This window comes from Columba livia, chromosome 2 (genome assembly GCF_036013475.1).
Source record: "Columba livia isolate bColLiv1 breed racing homer chromosome 2, bColLiv1.pat.W.v2, whole genome shotgun sequence".
Taxonomy (NCBI): domain Eukaryota; kingdom Metazoa; phylum Chordata; class Aves; order Columbiformes; family Columbidae; genus Columba; species Columba livia.
In genome coordinates, this window is record NC_088603.1 from 55,480,770 (window position 1) to 55,498,272 (window position 17,503).

The 17,503-nt window shown below is 34.4% G+C and overlaps 1 protein-coding gene across 23 annotated transcripts in view; it reads right to left on the reverse strand.

Moving 5' to 3' along the window:
• Positions 1 to 17,503, reverse strand: part of LRRFIP2 (LRR binding FLII interacting protein 2) — a 55,939-nt gene that overhangs the window by 2,970 nt on the left and 35,466 nt on the right. For 12 of the 23 annotated variants that reach the window (XM_065052035.1, XM_065052051.1, XM_065052046.1 and 9 more), the window contains 11 exons: positions 16,729 to 16,773; positions 15,921 to 16,034; positions 15,412 to 15,483; positions 10,538 to 10,708; positions 9,630 to 9,722; positions 7,513 to 7,605; positions 4,343 to 4,444; positions 3,962 to 4,094; positions 2,530 to 2,579; positions 1,172 to 1,292; positions 6 to 85 (listed from right to left, as the gene is read on the reverse strand). In XM_065052035.1, coding sequence (XP_064908107.1) covers positions 6 to 85; positions 1,172 to 1,292; positions 2,530 to 2,579; positions 3,962 to 4,094; positions 4,343 to 4,444; positions 7,513 to 7,605; positions 9,630 to 9,722; positions 10,538 to 10,708; positions 15,412 to 15,483; positions 15,921 to 16,034; positions 16,729 to 16,773 — 1,074 coding nt within the window. The remainder of the gene's footprint in view (positions 1 to 5; positions 86 to 1,171; positions 1,293 to 2,529; positions 2,580 to 3,961; positions 4,095 to 4,342; positions 4,445 to 7,512; positions 7,606 to 9,629; positions 9,723 to 10,537; positions 10,709 to 15,411; positions 15,484 to 15,920; positions 16,035 to 16,728; positions 16,774 to 17,503) is intronic. The other 11 variants (XM_065052056.1, XM_065052049.1, XM_065052048.1 and 8 more) reach the window with 5 other exon arrangements.

Sequence of the window (17,503 nt, forward strand, 5' to 3'; positions counted from 1 at the left end):
CTTACGTTTTGTTCCAAGGTAGTTATATCTTGTTCAGCTTTCGAAAGCTTAAATTTGTATTCACTAATTTGTCTGTTGGCATCTCCTAGACAAAAATTGAGACAAACATATTAGTCAAAGCAACTTTTTATACTGGCAGTTTCCCTTTTAATTAAAATTCATTAAAAATACCATTTTATTGAGAAGCCCATAGAAAGGTTTACAAAGACACAAATGTTATTTCAGAAGTCTTTTTGGAGAACAGGAAAAGGAAATAATTTTCCTGTTTGTTAGAGAAGGTCTCCCTAACATGTTGTTTAGAGAATACAGCTACTGTCTCTGTAAGAGTGTGCATTAAATCTCAGGTGTATAAATGAGATATACACTTTTTAAGACACATATTTATAGCCAACTCACCTCTCAAAAGAGAATCAACACAATAACCAACACACACTGCGAAAATGGATCAAATCACTATAGACACAATACCAGAAGCATATGGCATTGACATGTGTAATAACATTCAAAAGATAAGGAGTACAAGGCTTGAACCTGCCTGACAAACCAAGGAGTTTTGCAAATTATTTTGGTGTTATATTTTAGCCCTGACATTGCCAGTGGTCTGTTCATGTACATTGCCACAAGCATACTAAATGACAAGCTGTCAAACAAATTTACAGCTGATGAAATAGCCTGCTTGAAATGGAAGGTAGCTTAGTGCTTCTGTGAAGCAACACTGAATATCGTATTAAACTTCAATAATTTTTCATGTTTTGCTTCACAGAATAACAGTCTTGTAGATTAAGTTTCCATATCAGAGAGTAAACAAAATAAAAAAAAAAAAAAAATCAAGTAGTATATATTAACAAAATATCTCAAGCTGAAATTCTATCATCTAAAAATTGAAGTTGTTCCAAGTAGCGGCACCCATTCTAGACAAGGTCATCAATTGAAAAATAACTTCCCAGAATGTTATTTTTCAGCACTGAAAGAGGCAGATTTTTAAGCTATTCTGCAGCTAGAATTCTCTTACAGGGAGATATACCACCAAAAATCTAGCTGGTCAATTATATATTCCTTCACAATACTACTACTACACACCAATATAGGAAAAGAATATAGGAAAAGCAGCTGGAAGAGTCTGTTTCCTCTTGCCAGTAAGAATACCTTCGAACAGCAACCATATACCTACTCTGCATTTCAATTAGCTGCAAGTCAGAACCATTCTCTAAGCCCATGATATCTGTATTCATGCCATCACTTTTAGAGTATTTCTGTCGCTCTTCTTCCAACTGCATCTTCAGTTTTCTAACCTGGAAAAAAAAAAAACAAAATTATTATTTTGTGAAAAAGAGACTTCTAGAAGGTTCAGTGATTGTCTATCTAAATATTCAACAGGGAGAAAGGCAGAGCAGTCCCCAGGTGCTGCTAGCTGTGGCGGTTCTGTGCGGGCGATCAGCAGAGCCAGCCAGTATACCTTTTAGACTCTAAACACTTATGAAAGTTATTAACAATATCCTGGTGAGTTTACACGGCTTTTTGGGGATCCTCTCTTTTACTCCATCTGGAAGTAAGGTCCTAGGCAAGTCTGTGGTGCACAATAGTCTTAAACGGTTCAATTTCATGCTACAGTAGCTGTCTCAGGATTTTTCCAGTAGTCAGGGGACACAGATTCCTCAGCTACATCCTTTGTGTCTGCACTTTATGAAAGAAGTGGGAGCTACTTTTTTGATTCTGTTATCAAAATACTGTCCTACAGATGAGTGGTACGAGAGTTATACTTGGAAAACTCCCATTCATGATATAAATCAAATATTTTAATAGTGATTTCTGCAATCACATGGTGACAAATATGCATATACATACATATATATATATATATATATATAAAATAGCCTTGATTCAACACTGTAATCTATTTGCATTTTAAACCAGGTATCTACATTAAAATTAAGGTATATGTTGTCTACATCTGATTTTGCTGTGTATGACTTTAAATTCGTAGTGTGTTCAACTAGAAGCCCAAAACCAATGTTGTTATTAACAATTGTTCAACAGCTATATGTTTTCTTGAGTCCTCTCTTCTCAATAATGAACTGTATTAAAATACAACTACTTAGATACTATTAATTTTCTATTTCAGTGGCTGAAATGATCAAAGAAATAGCATCACTTAGCAATTGGGAAGCTCATGAGAACATCATTTCATTGGGTTCAGTATTTCCACATAAGACAAAATAAAAGAAAGCACAACTGTAAGTACATGCACTAATAGTTGAGTCAGCAGCAAGTTATATTTCAGCTAACCAGCTAGTGAAATGAGGCTTCTTCACCATCTAAGATCAAAGTCACATGGATAAGGACATTAGTGAGAGGTGCTGATAATTTGTGGTAGCCAGCCAGGTAAGAAGTTGGGTATTGTATTTTGCTTTAGCACTTTAATATTTGATTAAGCAGCTTAGGTGCTTAAAATTTCTTTACTGCTAATATATTAATAGTCTGCAAAAGGATACAGAAAGGTCTGTTTCTGGAAAGAATAGCTTATTTTACCTGGGACAACAATTCCTCCTTTTCCCCAGCCAGTTTTCGTAGCCGGACATCTAAAACCAAAGAATCCAGTTAAAAACCTGAGAAATCTGTAACTAAGAACATATGTCATAATTTTTTGTTCATTTTCTAATGCTCTTCACAATTTAAGGGAGCATAAAAATTTGGTATCTCACTAATAACAACATACCAGTTAATAGCAGGAAAAACAGGAATTTTTTTTCATTCACGCTATTTTAGTGTAATAAATTTAAAAGCAAGACCTCTGAGTTCAGTAATTCTTCAAACTAAATTATCAACTGAGTGGTGTGGGGTTTTTTTGTTTTGTTTTTGTGGTTTCGTTTGTTTGTTTGTTTTAATAAGAATAAAACACAGTTTTGTCCCAATATCTACAACAGCCATTTCCAACAAAGTTGTCTTCTCATTGTACACTCTTTTCCCTTCTTCTTAAAAACTTCTGTGTCTTCAGGGAAGGCACTAAGCTTCCTCATACGCTTAGAAAGTTTGTAGAAAGTGTTCTCAAACCACAAGAAAAGTACTTGGGAAAGGACCCACAGGAATGTTGCCCTATCTCTACCCAGTCAGAAATCAGCAATGGCTACAAAAGTCTGTCAAGCAACACCATGCCTAGATTAGAACAGCTCCCTTGGAAGTTGTAACTTTGACAGAAACAAAGCACAAAGACATCTGCATTTCACTATGATGGGGCCACAGCAGAAACATGTATCAAGTCTTATCTCTATCAAAACAAAAATATGTACAACTACAATGCAAGTCTAGAGAGATGTTTCTTTGCATGTTAACTGAGTTTTACAGTGGATTGACTACACATACAGTAACTTGTTCAATCTAAAGATAAAAGCAAATTAAAATACCCCCCACCCCCAAACCTGTATCTTTCTGTTGTCTGCGTTGTTTTTTGAATGTTTTTAAAACTTCGGGGTTTTTTCGCTTCATGATTGTGATTAAACACTGAACTTGCTTTACACTAATAAAGGCAGAAGTATTTCAAGGAAAGGGAAAGAACATACAATACTCTGTTTTCTGTAATGGAAATTCTTTCATTCATTATACATACTTTTAAAGATTTTTTTTTCATGAAATGCAATGAAAAACATGCTATTCCAAAATACAAGGTATTGTCTGACAGCAGTAAAAGAGAAAGCGGAGCAAGAGATGTAATCAGTTACAAACATCCAAGCATATACTATTATTTTTTTACTCAAAAGATACATCTGTCTTCTTACTCAGCATAAACAAACAAACAAAAAAGCACAAACTAAACAAAAACAACGCCACAACCTCGAAAATTGTGTAAACATGTACTCCAGAAGCATCACAGGTATCTTTTTGCATCTGTAAGTCACAACTAACTGTAAATAGGAGGGAAACAAAGACTTCAAATACTCCATAAAGTATATTAGGATATTTTTACCTAGTGGTCCTTCTCCCGCAGATTCCAAGACTTGAGCAGCTTCCTGTGATACAACTGTTATTGCACCAACCACTGATTCATGGTTTACATCACCATTTGGTGTGCCATCTGGAATTATAACTAATCCATGTTTCTAAAAATACAAAAAAGAAAAAAAGAACCTCATAGAAGAGCTGTACCGTAATATAATTGGACAGAAAAGTTTTTAAAAATCTTTTCAAGATGATCAAAACAGTTACAACGAAATGCAGCATTTATCTGACCCTAAGCTCAGGTTTTGAGACTGCACAAGAATAGTAACTATTCTTCTTTTTCATTGACCTTGATTTCATGCCCTATTCCTGGATTTCTGTTACTGTAAAGTATCTGCTACCAACATACCTCTCCTCTCGTCATTGCTTCCTTCAGGTCAGCCAACTCCTCTCTGAGCTCATCTCGCTCATTCTTAATGCAGTCAAAGTAATCTTTCTGTCTTTCTAGGGCCTGCGTTCAGGCAGATAGCAAGAAAAAGAACGGCACAGAGAAAAAGCATATGACAGACAGCAGAGAGATTTTCTACAAGTAATACAAAGAGCTCAATAAAATAAAAGTTATTTAATATATATAAACATACATTTCTGATAACTACCTTTTACAAGTCTGGTATGTAGCCTCATTGCTGCATGTTTGTCATGATATAATTTTTTCCCAGGCAAGTCTTAGTAGATTCTATAATAGACTTTTATTTAGTGGGTTCTATTTTTGGTAGATTTTGATAAACTACATCAAATACCAGAAGAGTAAGTGATTCTTCTTAATACAGGCACTCTGTGGCCAGAAATAAAATTTCCTGGAACTGAACTGGCAAAGATCCTAAAACGTCATGTCCATTGAACTAATTTTTCTACCTTTTACAGAGTATAGAAGTAGAAATCTTACCTCATAAAAGACCTTGGATGTAAAAGCCTGCCATCCAATACAAATACTAGTTCATTTACTACTTGCTTAACTACTGCAACCACCCTTTACTAAAACCAAAGCCATAGGTTTTAGAGGTGGAAAAAAGCAGTAAACACTAACAGCACTATTTTAGTACAAAAAAGTATTGCAGCTAAAATTACAACATGGATAGAGATAGGTTTGCCTACCTATGCTGGAGCTGTGTTACCTGGCAGTTAATCAGACATTTTCACTGAACTGAGCTGCATCCCAGTATTCCATTACAATTCAATATTGTAATGCATTACAAATAATCCTGACCGTACAGCAACAACAAAAGTGTACACACATTTTGTTGAGAAAATGATCCAACTAAACCTTATGTCATGCATGAATGTTTAGGAATGGACTGATAACAAGAAAGAAATGAAGGTGTAAAACTTTGTGTTATAAATGCCCAACATAATAATTTGCAGTGTGCTGAATTTCAATAGTTATCTAGAATCTGTATACTAGAGCAGTGTTTTAATGCATTACTCTTAACTTCAACAGAAAAAAATTAAGTGCTGTTGCACTTGATTTATTAGTATGGAAGTGTAGCATTTAAAATGCAGGTAATTCAAAATGTGTGAAGGCATTAGCTGTCACATCATAGTTTAACAATTCATAAAATGTCCCTTTATTTCTTAACACATTCCTGATCTCTAACTACATTACAAACAGTGTGATGAACTTTAATCATTACATCATTTTGTATTCCACTTAAGGATACAAACACCTTTGCCATTTTCAAAGAACAGTGGCAGAACCGGAGCTCGCTCACTTGAGAGAATAGACACACAGATCCTGGGGACTTGGCAGTGTCCTGTGATGCTGCTGACCTTCCCAAAACAGCCCTTCTATCCTCACCCCCTGTGCACAAGCATTGGAAATCAGAAAACTTTAATGGGGAAGGATGTGAAACTGATACAACCATGTATCTTTAGTGGTGGAGAAATTACTAATCAGTATTCAACATTGAAAAACTTTAATAAAACTGCTATTGTTCGTGTGCTTGGAGATTATGATACACGACATGAATTTTGTACTAAATATACTTCTGCAATTCTTCTGTTGGGGCAGAGGGAAGAAACCATGACAACTAAGCTCTGCAGACACATTTTAACAAACCAGTATGGTTAACATCTGATCATTTGGCAGAAAGTATACTTGTCTGGGGTCCTATTTTCTAAGTATTCCAAAAACCTCCACAAAATCTATACCAAACTCAGACATGCCATCGCTAATGCACGTACAATTTGGAGTCACCAAACATTAAAACAGCTGTATATTTCAGGAATATAACCTGGGAGTTCAGTGTCCTCAAACTGATCTAATTTAAGAACAAGTACAACTGCACACTTCAATCACTTTGTAGAAACAGGACCCTATATGAAGGCAAGTGTAAAACAAACTCGTGCTGTCTCCGTTCTGCTTGCCTCCTGCTCTTCCTTCTGAGGCAGCAGTCTTGAATATATTTTAAAACCGGTTTAAAATTCTAGTTATAAAATACTTTGTGAAGCTTCTCAGAGACTTCTGAAGCTGGAACAGAATAAAAATGAGCAAAGCTACTTAGCGTTGGGGAGAAAGACTCAAAAACTGCAAGCTAAGAATAGACTGCAAATGTTTTTCGGTAACAGAAGTGAGAAAGAAAAGGCAGTAGCATTTTTACATTTTAAGAACTAAAGACTTCAATTCTGAGAAGGCAAAAAAACATCTAGTAATGGTGTTTACAAGAATATAGAAACTGGCAGGAAAATTTTGTCTGAAGGAAAAAAATATTGGTTTCGTCACTGTTTTTATGAACATTATATAAACGCTCTGTACAAACTCTGGCAACATATTTGAGAGAGAAAAAAGCACTTGCAGAAAAAAAGTTGCACAAATTGAAATAGTTCAGAACCCAAAGGTGAAGAGTAAGTATGGCAAGAATACTGTTAATTAAAGATTCAAAAAAAACTGTCAGAAGAAGGTTCAGAAAAAAATTAAAAATATTGAAATATTATGATGGAAGAGAAGACTGCAGTATGGATTGAAGGACTGAAAGGTGAAATAAATGCTGGTTGAAAAAAGACAGAATAACAGGGTTTTTTTAAACTAGCCACCACCGGTTAAAAGAGAACTTCTCAAAGTGACTTGAACTCCAGAAAATACAGCAATTTTCCAAGAAATCTCTGCATGTCAAAATCCTGTGTAAAACTCAGAGAGAGATTACCCTACAGTTATTAAAAGGCAGACAATGCTTTTCTAAAGACTTTCTATTGAACTCCCTCTCACCACCAGGCAATTTACTTGTGCCACAGAACAGCCACAAGTGCAGGGCCATGTTGTTATCACCTAGGATCAGATTACAAAATTATAAAATTGTGTGTATAACAGTTTATTATGTTACAGATTTAATTAGCATTATTCATCTTTGCATAAAGATGAAGTGGAGCTCATTTTCCACAGAAGAAAAAGACTGCAAAATGTTTGAAATATTTAAATTGGGATTGGCCTTCATTTCTTTGGAGTACACAGCATTCCCTGGAGTGTGGGAGCGCCCATCTACTTCTAAAATGAAAAAATACCTTCCCCCCATATTTGATTCATACCCCTATTTTTTTATCTTTCCAATTAATTGTCTCCTGAAGATCAAACACCTCTTTGGTTATGGAGTCTATATTCTGCTGCATGCGTTGATTCTCCTGTAGTAAATAGGATGAGGGAAGAATAGAAAAGAGAAGTAAGGAAATGGAAAAAAAAGGGAAAACATTAAAATAGAGAAAGGAAATTAAATAGTAAAAGTCAACCAAAGAGATATGAGCATGAAGTTAAAGAAAAAGGGTGCTACTAAGCGTAACATAATATTTCCCTTAGGAATTAATGCAAGAGAATGGTAACTAATTTTAGTCAATCACTTAATGTTGATGAGAGAATTTAGTGCAGGTAGAGTTACATTTTTTTTTTAGTAACAGTTCCCATTACAGACTGTGGGTAATATGCCCTTTCTTTAGGAAAATAATAACCCTGTGGCTATTTCCAGATACCTTCAAGTACTGTTTGGAAGTGAACACTTATTTTAACAAGTGGTTTTATTAATATTTTACAAAAGAGAACACCTCCTTGAAAGCATAAAGAAGAAAGTTTGAATCAAGCGTCCAGGAAGTGATATCCAGCTGCTGACTGCCCTCTGGTACTATATTAATACATATCAAGTGTGCTCCTGTTTTTTATCTAACACTGAATTCTGCTGTTTGCCTTGCAAACATTAACTACAATTCTTTGCTACATTCATATAATTATGTATTAAGATGATATAAGAACTTCTAGGGCTAGAGGTAACTTTTTGCCTTCCTAGTGAGTGAACTTGATTCTGCAAAAAGCTAAATGGCTTCAGCTAGATTATCTGCTAGTGTGAATAGCTAGAGAGGTTAGTCGAATAAATGTTAAATACGGAACAAACTGTCTTTACTTTTGAAGGGACGGCATGCATTTGGTGAATATTCAACACTCATATCCTACATTCTACCAAAGCACACATTCCAGCAAATCTGTTGCATATTGTTGATTCACATACTTCTTTAAAAAAGGCAAACAACCACAACCAAAGTAGAAAGCAGAAAGTGTTTTTTTTTAACTTCACAGTGAAGTCAAAGAGAATCCAGAGCAAGTGACAGAGCTACAAGCAGAATTTGCCAAGATTTTGCTTGTCAGCATTAATCTGCAAAATCCTGCTGTTTAGGCTAATCTTACTCCTTTTCTTCTGCTAGTAAGTCATATCAACTCCAGTTCATGAAGCATATTATTTTCTCAGTAACCATAACAGATCTGAGACTTTCCACAAGCCTTTTGGAGTTACTGCATTACTGCCTGGAGAGCATAAAAACTTAATGAGGAAAGAAATCAATCAGTGAAGACCAATATTATATAGCTCTTGAAAATTAGGTAGTGGAAATTTTGGCCCATACACTTAAAATCACAATTTTTTACTCAAACCAAAAGGCAGTAGGAAGATCATGTGTAATTAAACCACAGCTTACAGTACTAGAACCAAAATCAATGGGAAATGGACACTTGCATACTACTGACAATATATATTTTTGTGGACCATTTTAAAATTAAGACTGATAATAGCTCTGGGATTTTAGGGCACACTTATTCTGGAAACAAATCAAAGGAGGGAGAGGGGAAAAGAAAGTAACGCAACATGCACCCAGCAACATTGTTATGACACACTGAAAAATAACACACTGACCAGTGTTTCTACATTTATGCTTGACTGGTAAGAAAATATTAGTTACTGCAAACTTCAGTGGTTGATGCTCACAAAAATCAGAAATAACTGAAAAGAAAACTTTCAGAAAGTCAAATAATATTATTTTGTAATATTCATGCATCAGAACTACCGGCTATCCAAAAGATTTTAGACATAAAAACATTAGTTCTGCCCTCACAAGGAAGGAAAGATACAAGTAACAATCATGAGATAACTGATTCTCACAGGAATTAATAATTTTACACGTTTGAAAACCTTGAAGAGACATTTTCAATTCTACAAATTAAGAGAGATTGATAGCTTAAACTCTACCCAGTCAAACAAGATTAATTCTTTCTTAAAAACGTAAGATAATATTTAAGCTCACTTCATGTATGGTGGTTGGTCCCATTCAAGTTTTACACCATATATATTTGTGCAAGTTCTATCCGACACTATCTTATATGAACATACCTCTATCAATTCATCTCTCTGTCGAAGGCCCTCTTTAAGTTCATCCAGCTTATGCTGTAGAACGCTGCACGTGTGTTTCTGTCTTTCCAATTCCTATATTAACAAATTAATGATTTTTATTTCTTTTCGGTTTGACACTAATTTCCAGTATTAAAAAGTTAGTAATATCACTTAACATAACGTTACCTACGAAGTTACTGCAACAATTTGAGAAATTCTACCTACCAAGTTTCTAAAATTCACAGAATCAGTATTTTAGGTAAGTTCTCCAGATATTTACCATACAGAAGACTATTTAATAAACTCTAGAGTGGACAGAAAAGATGCTATAAAAATTTTAGTACAATATTAATGAGAAAAGCTCAGATATTGAATTTACATAAATATTCTTGGAAAAAACCTGCCACGCAGATCTTCCCTTTTCAAGAAAGGGGGACTGAACATGCCCTATTCAATTCAAATGCATATTTTATCACTAGTGTATTGCATTGATTAAATGCAACTAATTTGCATGTAATTGGTGCAGAGGTGGAAGGGTGGTGTGTGTGGGGTGGGTTGGGATGTGTTTTGGGGTTTGTTTCTTTTGGGGGGATGGTGTTCAGGTTACTAGTGTTTGGTTTTGTTGTTTTTTTTGTGTGTGTGTGTGTGTGTGTTTGTTGTTGTTTTTGTTTGTTTGTTTTTAATTATTAATTTTTAGTGGGGAGTGGTTGGGGTTTTTGTTTGTTTTGTTTTTAAAACAAACAAACAAACACCCAACACAAACAAAACAACACTCAGAAGATCTTTGGTCACTGAGATAGACAGACTTTTCTACTGATTCAGAAGTTTTCAACTGTTCTTACTAAGTAATCCAGGCTTCTATGGTTTATCTTTATAATTAGAAAAAAAAAGGTCATAATAATCTGTACCTTTGACTTCTCTTCATTCTCCCTATAGAACTCTGCTATCTGTTCTTCTTTCTCCTCAATGACGTCCTTTAGAGTATCCACTTGGTAAACTAAGTTGTTTTTCTCATTGTCTAGTTGAGCATTGGAAACCATAGCTTTCTTGTACTTCTCTTCAACCTCAGCTAGCGAATCCTACAGACAGTAGAAAGACTTACATTAGTTTAACTTTTTGATGCATTGTTATAATGTTAAAATACCACCATAATGCTGAAGAGCACTACCTGTTTTACAGTGAAATTACACAACTATTTTTGTTTCTGAATTGTAATTCATGTCTTCTCTTTACAAATATCAGGTCACGGTTCAATTTCCATTATTCAGGTTAAGTCACACACAGCTATTAAAAGTTATCATTATAAAAGTATGAGAACTACAAGATAATATTCCACTTGCATTTTCTGCTCTGCCACCTTCACAACTAAACTGACAGGGTAGTAACATCACAGCTATATTGTGTTTTCAGTGCATGCACAAGAAAATAGTTCAGAATGAGGCAACAAATCTGACACAGAGCACTCAGACAAGTAACTAAAAAAGATCACAGAAATCTCTCTAAAAGTAGCTATAACTTAATGTCCATTATTTGAGTAGTGCTTTATACTTTGAAGTTAAGGTAACCACACTAAGTAATGATTCTTTGTTTAAGAAAACATTTTCTCTCTTTTCCTTACTGAGATTTAAAAAAAAAAAAAAAAAAAGCAGCAGCATGTAAAGATTGACACGCTTGATTCTCTACCTGAATGTGCACATGTGCCTAGCTATAAATGCTCTTACGCAATTCTTTCAAATTTACCAATATTATTTTATCCTATTTTTTTCCTCAGTACTGTAACAAATGTCAACTATTTGTTCTGCATTGAAACAGGCTGTCCAGGGAAGCAGTTGAGTCACCATCCCTGGAGGTGTTTAAGACGTGTAGATGAGGTTCGTCAGGACACGGTTTAGAGGTGGACTTAGCAGTGCAAGGTTAATGCTTGGCCTCGATGACCTCAAAGGTTTTTCCAACCAAAATGATTTTATGATTCTATTCAAATACTAGAACAACTATCACTCCAGACACTTTTAAAACATGTAATGATTTCAATATGCATGCTTCTAAAAACACTAAAGTTGAGTTTGAGTCCTAATTTTAGAACTGAAAATAAAAACTATTAAGCCATTCCATTTCCAAAGTAGGTTTGTGCCCTACTACAAATCCCCTAGTATTTAACGTAATCTATTCTTTCAAAGCATGGGTACCATAACCTCCATGTTTAATTTGTATTATGACAGTAGAAGTACTAGCATAGAAAGGGCATCAGGCTGGGGTTTTCTAGAAAACAGAACTGTAGGACTAAGATACTAGGGGAGAGGATGGTAACAATCTAAGTTTCCTAAGAAAACATAAAAAAACCCAGCCCCAAAATACTATTCCATGTTATAAATCCCCATTTTGAGAAAGCTGTCCTTAAAGTACATATATTAACTCTAATAATTTTATCCTAGTTGTGCGTATTTATATGTCTCTGTTCCATTCACTAAATTCTGGAGAATTTTGTGCTGGAGAAAAAGAGTATTTTAGAAACCCTAGAAAAAAATAACTTAAGACACACCCTGACAGACTACAGATCAGAAGAGACAAGAAAAATATAAGTAGTGAAAAGATAAGAAAACTACCATTACCATTTGGGCAGCAGTAAACAGCAAACAAGATTCACGATAAGATAGAAGCAAATGAAAAAGGACATATGTAAGTACATTCCACTAATTTTTAAGTTTTAGATTAAAACTGAAGAAACCATTTTTTGTGATGGTGGAACCATGACAAATCTTGTAAAGACTGGTAAAACAAAATGTCACAGACAGTAAACCTTCCAAAGACTTTCAAAGAATAACTTGATTTAGAGAAAAAGAAGGAAAACATCAGGACTAAAATGAATGTTGTAGTCCTTTTGTGAGGAGATACGAAAATTCAATGAAAAGTACAACTAGGAAAAAATTCCAACTTGATTGTTTCCGTGAGTGTGTTGAGTGGAGTCATGTTGTAATTTCAGTTCGCAGAGATCTCTGGACACCATCTGCTCTGATCTCCTAATTAAACAGGGTCAATCAAGATCAGGCTGCTCACAGCTCTTCTCCAGTTCATTTTAAGTATCTCCAGAGACGCAGACTGCAGAACCTGGCTGGACAACCCGTTCCAGTGTTTGACTGCCTCCCTTGTGAAAAGTCTTTTTCTTGAGGTCTCATTGGAATTTCTGCCTTTACAATGCAACTTCTGCCTGTTGCATCTTGCCTTGTCACTGTGCACCTCTGAAAGGAGTCTGCCTGTCATCTTTACAGCCTTCTATGCGGCAGCTGAAAACAGCAATGATAATGCCACCCTCCTGCCCAAGGCTTATCCAATCCAGTTGTCTCAGCCTCTTACAGTATGCCATGTGCTCCAAGAGTTCAGCCTTAAAGAGAAGACTAAGTTGGGGCTTAAAAGATTGGATTAAAATGCCATTAATCAACAAGTTAATAGGGGAAAAAGTCTGCAGTTATGAACGAGGAATAAATTGATTTTGAGACAGAAGAGTGAGAATTGCTTCCCAGAAAAAAAAAAAAAAAAAAGCTATGCCAAAGAGTCTCCAATGAGTTAAAAAAAAAAAAAAAATTGCAACATTGCTAAGGCTACTCGAAAAGAAGAAACAATTCCAAAGAAAAGTATTACACATGTTCCCCATGGCTACAGAATTCCATGTACTTTCAGTAATCTTCCAGTTTGGTGGGAAACAACATGGATTTGGAAGAAATTCTGAAGCACTTGAATGAGGCAGTGGAATGCCTAAGGATGAAGCAGTGGGAACAGGCTGGAATGAAAACAGATAATAAGGCTCTCCACATAACCTAAAGCTATGAAGAAGTACCACCCACAATTCTTAGTAAAGTCAAAGGGCTATGCAAATTAGTCTACTTGGCTAGAATAAGATGATTAAACCCAGCAGACATCAAGAGAATGCTCTGTTAACTGCATAAAAGAAACATTTTGAGGAAAAAGAAAAAAAAAGGATTCCTTTCTAGTTGATGCAAGGGAATATAGAAAGAATAAAACTGAATCAGACTGAGACATGAAAAGACCTAACTAAATCACTAAATCAGAACTATCCTCATTAGAGTTTATTCTGCTGACACCCAGCAGATTTGTAGCCAGGTAAAAACCACACTCTTTGTAGCACGAGGGATGGGCAACCACAGAAATAAAGTTAGCATGATTACATATCACTGTTACTCAGCCACTGAAAAAAACCCCACCATTTAAAAGGAGTGTAAAAGCAGGTATCCTAGTAACTCTAACACACACAAGACAAAACTGCTAAAGCAGAAGTTGGGGGAAAAGGCAATACCTTCCTAATTACAAAGGGTTACTGAAAGAATCTCTACAGAATGCAAATTAACTTAGGAAGATAGTATTCAGTATTAACCATAGCATAAAATGCAATTCCATTTTGTAAGTCAAGCATAGATCAAGATCTTACTGTCTGTTGCACACCTGTGCTCTTTGGTAACTGTAATGGATTACAACAAATAATAGCACATTAGTAATGATTCAGAAGAGTAGTCATGAGATGCTGGCAAATATGCAAAAGCATGAGAGTTAGATCCGTTCTGAAAATATGAATCTCGCATTTTATTCAAATTTAGTACAATCATTGCCATGTCTAATAATCTTGTAATCTACTGCTCTTTGAAGTCCTTTTAATATTCATATGGCAATATGATTAAAACAAGATGTACTTCACGTAAGCATATAGCTATCAGATTCAAAGTTACTTATCCTCTAAAGAGGAAACAGTTTTTGCTACACTCAACAGCTCAAATTACATATCTTCTCTTTACTATACCATCTAATATGCTGTTTAATCAAGGAAATTCGAGGAACCTATTAAAAACATCACTGTTACATGCTCTAGTACAAAGAGCTGTCATTAAATTCAGTCTCTATGTGGATATACAACAAATATAGAAAGATCTCTCTACTTTTACAAGGAACCATTCACAATTAGGTTACAGGAAAGAGAACAGAACAAATATCCTGAAAGAGATTTGTAAGCCACATCATTTGCTCTATTCGGTTTCCCTTCAAAGAGGGGAAAACAGTAATACTTTAACTGCAAACTGCTAATTATGTAAAAATTTGCATAAGAAAAGCACGCACACTAATTTAAACCAGTCAAAATACAGATAGACTTCACTAATCTAATATGAAAATACAAACCTATAATTTCAACAAAGATAATGGGAATGTAAGTCAAATATTAAAAAAAAAAAAAGTCCTTCATAACGGCAAAGCACTAAAACAACCTTAATCTTTGCCTGCATGCTCAGATACATTTCAGCACATCTTTCAAAATTAATGTGGTTTTGCTTTATAAGATGTACTTTTGCCGAAACTTGGAAGACTAATGCTTAATTTCTTAAATTATTTGTCATAACTATATCCTGTCTCTTTCTTCCTCTCTCAATACATAGTAATTACTTTGAGTATCCATTTACTTGCTAACAAAAGTCTGAAAAATAGAAATTCAACTTCTCATTACCTTACAGAAAACACTTGCTAAATTTGAAAGTTTAATACTATTTTAACATAAACCAAATTATGAACATTGGCTATCTCATTTACGTTTAAAACATATCTTAACGATTTACTCATGTGACAAATTTAAGTTGATACTTTCTATGAATTAAAAGTTAGAGACATGCTTTAAAGAAATTTAAAATCTTGTTAGTAAAGCCTTATATAGTTAGTGGAACCAGTGGTATCTCCATTACCCCAAAAACACCCATACAGAATGCATGCTTGGGAGGAGCCCTGATACCTTTAGTTCTTTAAGTCCCTGCATGTATCTCCCTTCTACATCGTGTATCTGGTCCTTAAGATCATAGATATCCTGCAGGACATAGGAATGAACCATTGCATAAGAAGTATGGGGAAATAATTTATAGTCGAAAAAGCAATAAAAGGTTTACATGCATTTCTGTCAAATGCCAAAGCCTGCAATAATTCACAGCAATCACAGTTACTTCACAACAACCTGATGGAAATTAAGATTTTGTTTATATTCCTGAATCCAAGGCATCTCAAATAGGACAGAACTGTTTCAAATTCGACATAAACAAAGTCTTATTTTAATATATGCGAAACTGTTAACACTATAAATATTTATAAACAATTACTAAGATACAGAAATATTTTGTGATTAAAAAATACATCCTCATAACTTTTTCTTAGTATTAAGAAATCAGAAGTTCTATAGCAAAAAAAAACTCCTCCTAACCAAAAATACAATTTTAAGCCAGTTCCAAATTCACTGAAAACACAGTTTACCCGTAATTCACTGAGGGATGCATCCGGATCCACCAAACTGCTTGTGTCTCCACTTCCTCTCCTAGATGAGTTGCCGCTCAGAGGAGTTGCACTTATTGAGTTGCGAGATGATGGCTTAAAAAGAGAAAAACACTATATCAGTAATTATGCTGTCATATCCGGTATACTTGACATTGCTTTCTATAAATTGCTTCACAGTCATAGAATACTTCTCTCTCTTGTTTACACCATTTCTTAATAGTAGCTTATAGACAATATTTTACATTGATTATTATCCAGCACTTTTGCTGTTTCTTTCTGAAATGTTCATTTCCTTTGATGACTTATCAGTTAACGTAACATTACAGGTTTGAGACTCCTGTTCAGAAGACTTTCATAAGGAGGCTGTTAGTGCTGAAAAACTGTAGAAGTTTAAAATATTTCTAAAAATTGTAATTTCTGCCACCCAGGACTCAGAATAAAGTTTCCAGCGGAATCTAGCACATGAATTTTAATAGCTCTTGCCTGCTATAATTCAACCTTTCCTGCTAAATACTTCTCACACAGAAAATAAATTCTATAAAAAAACTAATACTTGCTAGAAGTAAACTGGAGAATACAATTATTTCCTCGTGAAATGAAAGACACAAAGCACTAATATTTTGTAGATAAAAAATATATCTAAAAAGAACTCTTTGCAAGCTCTTAAAAATGATTAAAATACTCTGCTAAAAACCACACAAAATTTATACTTTTGGAACTGCTTCAATCCTTTTAAATTTATGGATGAACACTGACTTTCAATAATTTTTAAATTAAAAACTCTTACCCTTGAAAATATTTCTGAATGTGATTTTTCACTCTTTTCTTCTAGCTGAAAGAGAAAAGGGAAAACGATCACAATACACCTTTTTCCAATGAGACACTACTGAATCACCATCTTCTGTTCAAAGATACTGAGAAATATTTAAGAATGAAAAATGAAATAATGAAAAAAAATCCAGAAGTTAACACAGATTAAGACAGGAAAAAAATATTCAGCATGAAAAAGTAGGTTTTACCTCAATTGCAAAAATAAATGAACACTTGTCAAGAAAAAGTCAGAAACATTTTCTTGAATATTGGTATATGACTTCTTAAAAACTTCAAGTATTGAACAACAAAATTTGTTTCACTATTCAACACTATTTCAACAGGGTAGTGACTACAACACTTGGTGGCACAACAAACATGAAGCTTCATGCAAGTGCACTTCAGACAATCAGTGTGAAATGTCCTAGTTATTAGAAAACACATTTGTTCCTTTAATCTCTTTAGTGAAACCTGTAGTTACATCAGGACAAAAAAACAATTCTGGTAAAAGCTCAGAAATGAAGTGTACTAAGTAAAAGCAACTCATTAAATAATTTCAATTCATATTTTATGTATTGAAGCCTAAGAAAAAGAACTACCATCCCCCCTTCTTATTTAGGAGACTCATATTGTAAACTTACATAGTAGATTTCCGTATTTTCTACATTGCTATGAATTAAAATAGGTGGAATCAAATGAAGACACTAATATGTTGCCATATTTTCTAAAACAATTATGCTACATCAAGTATG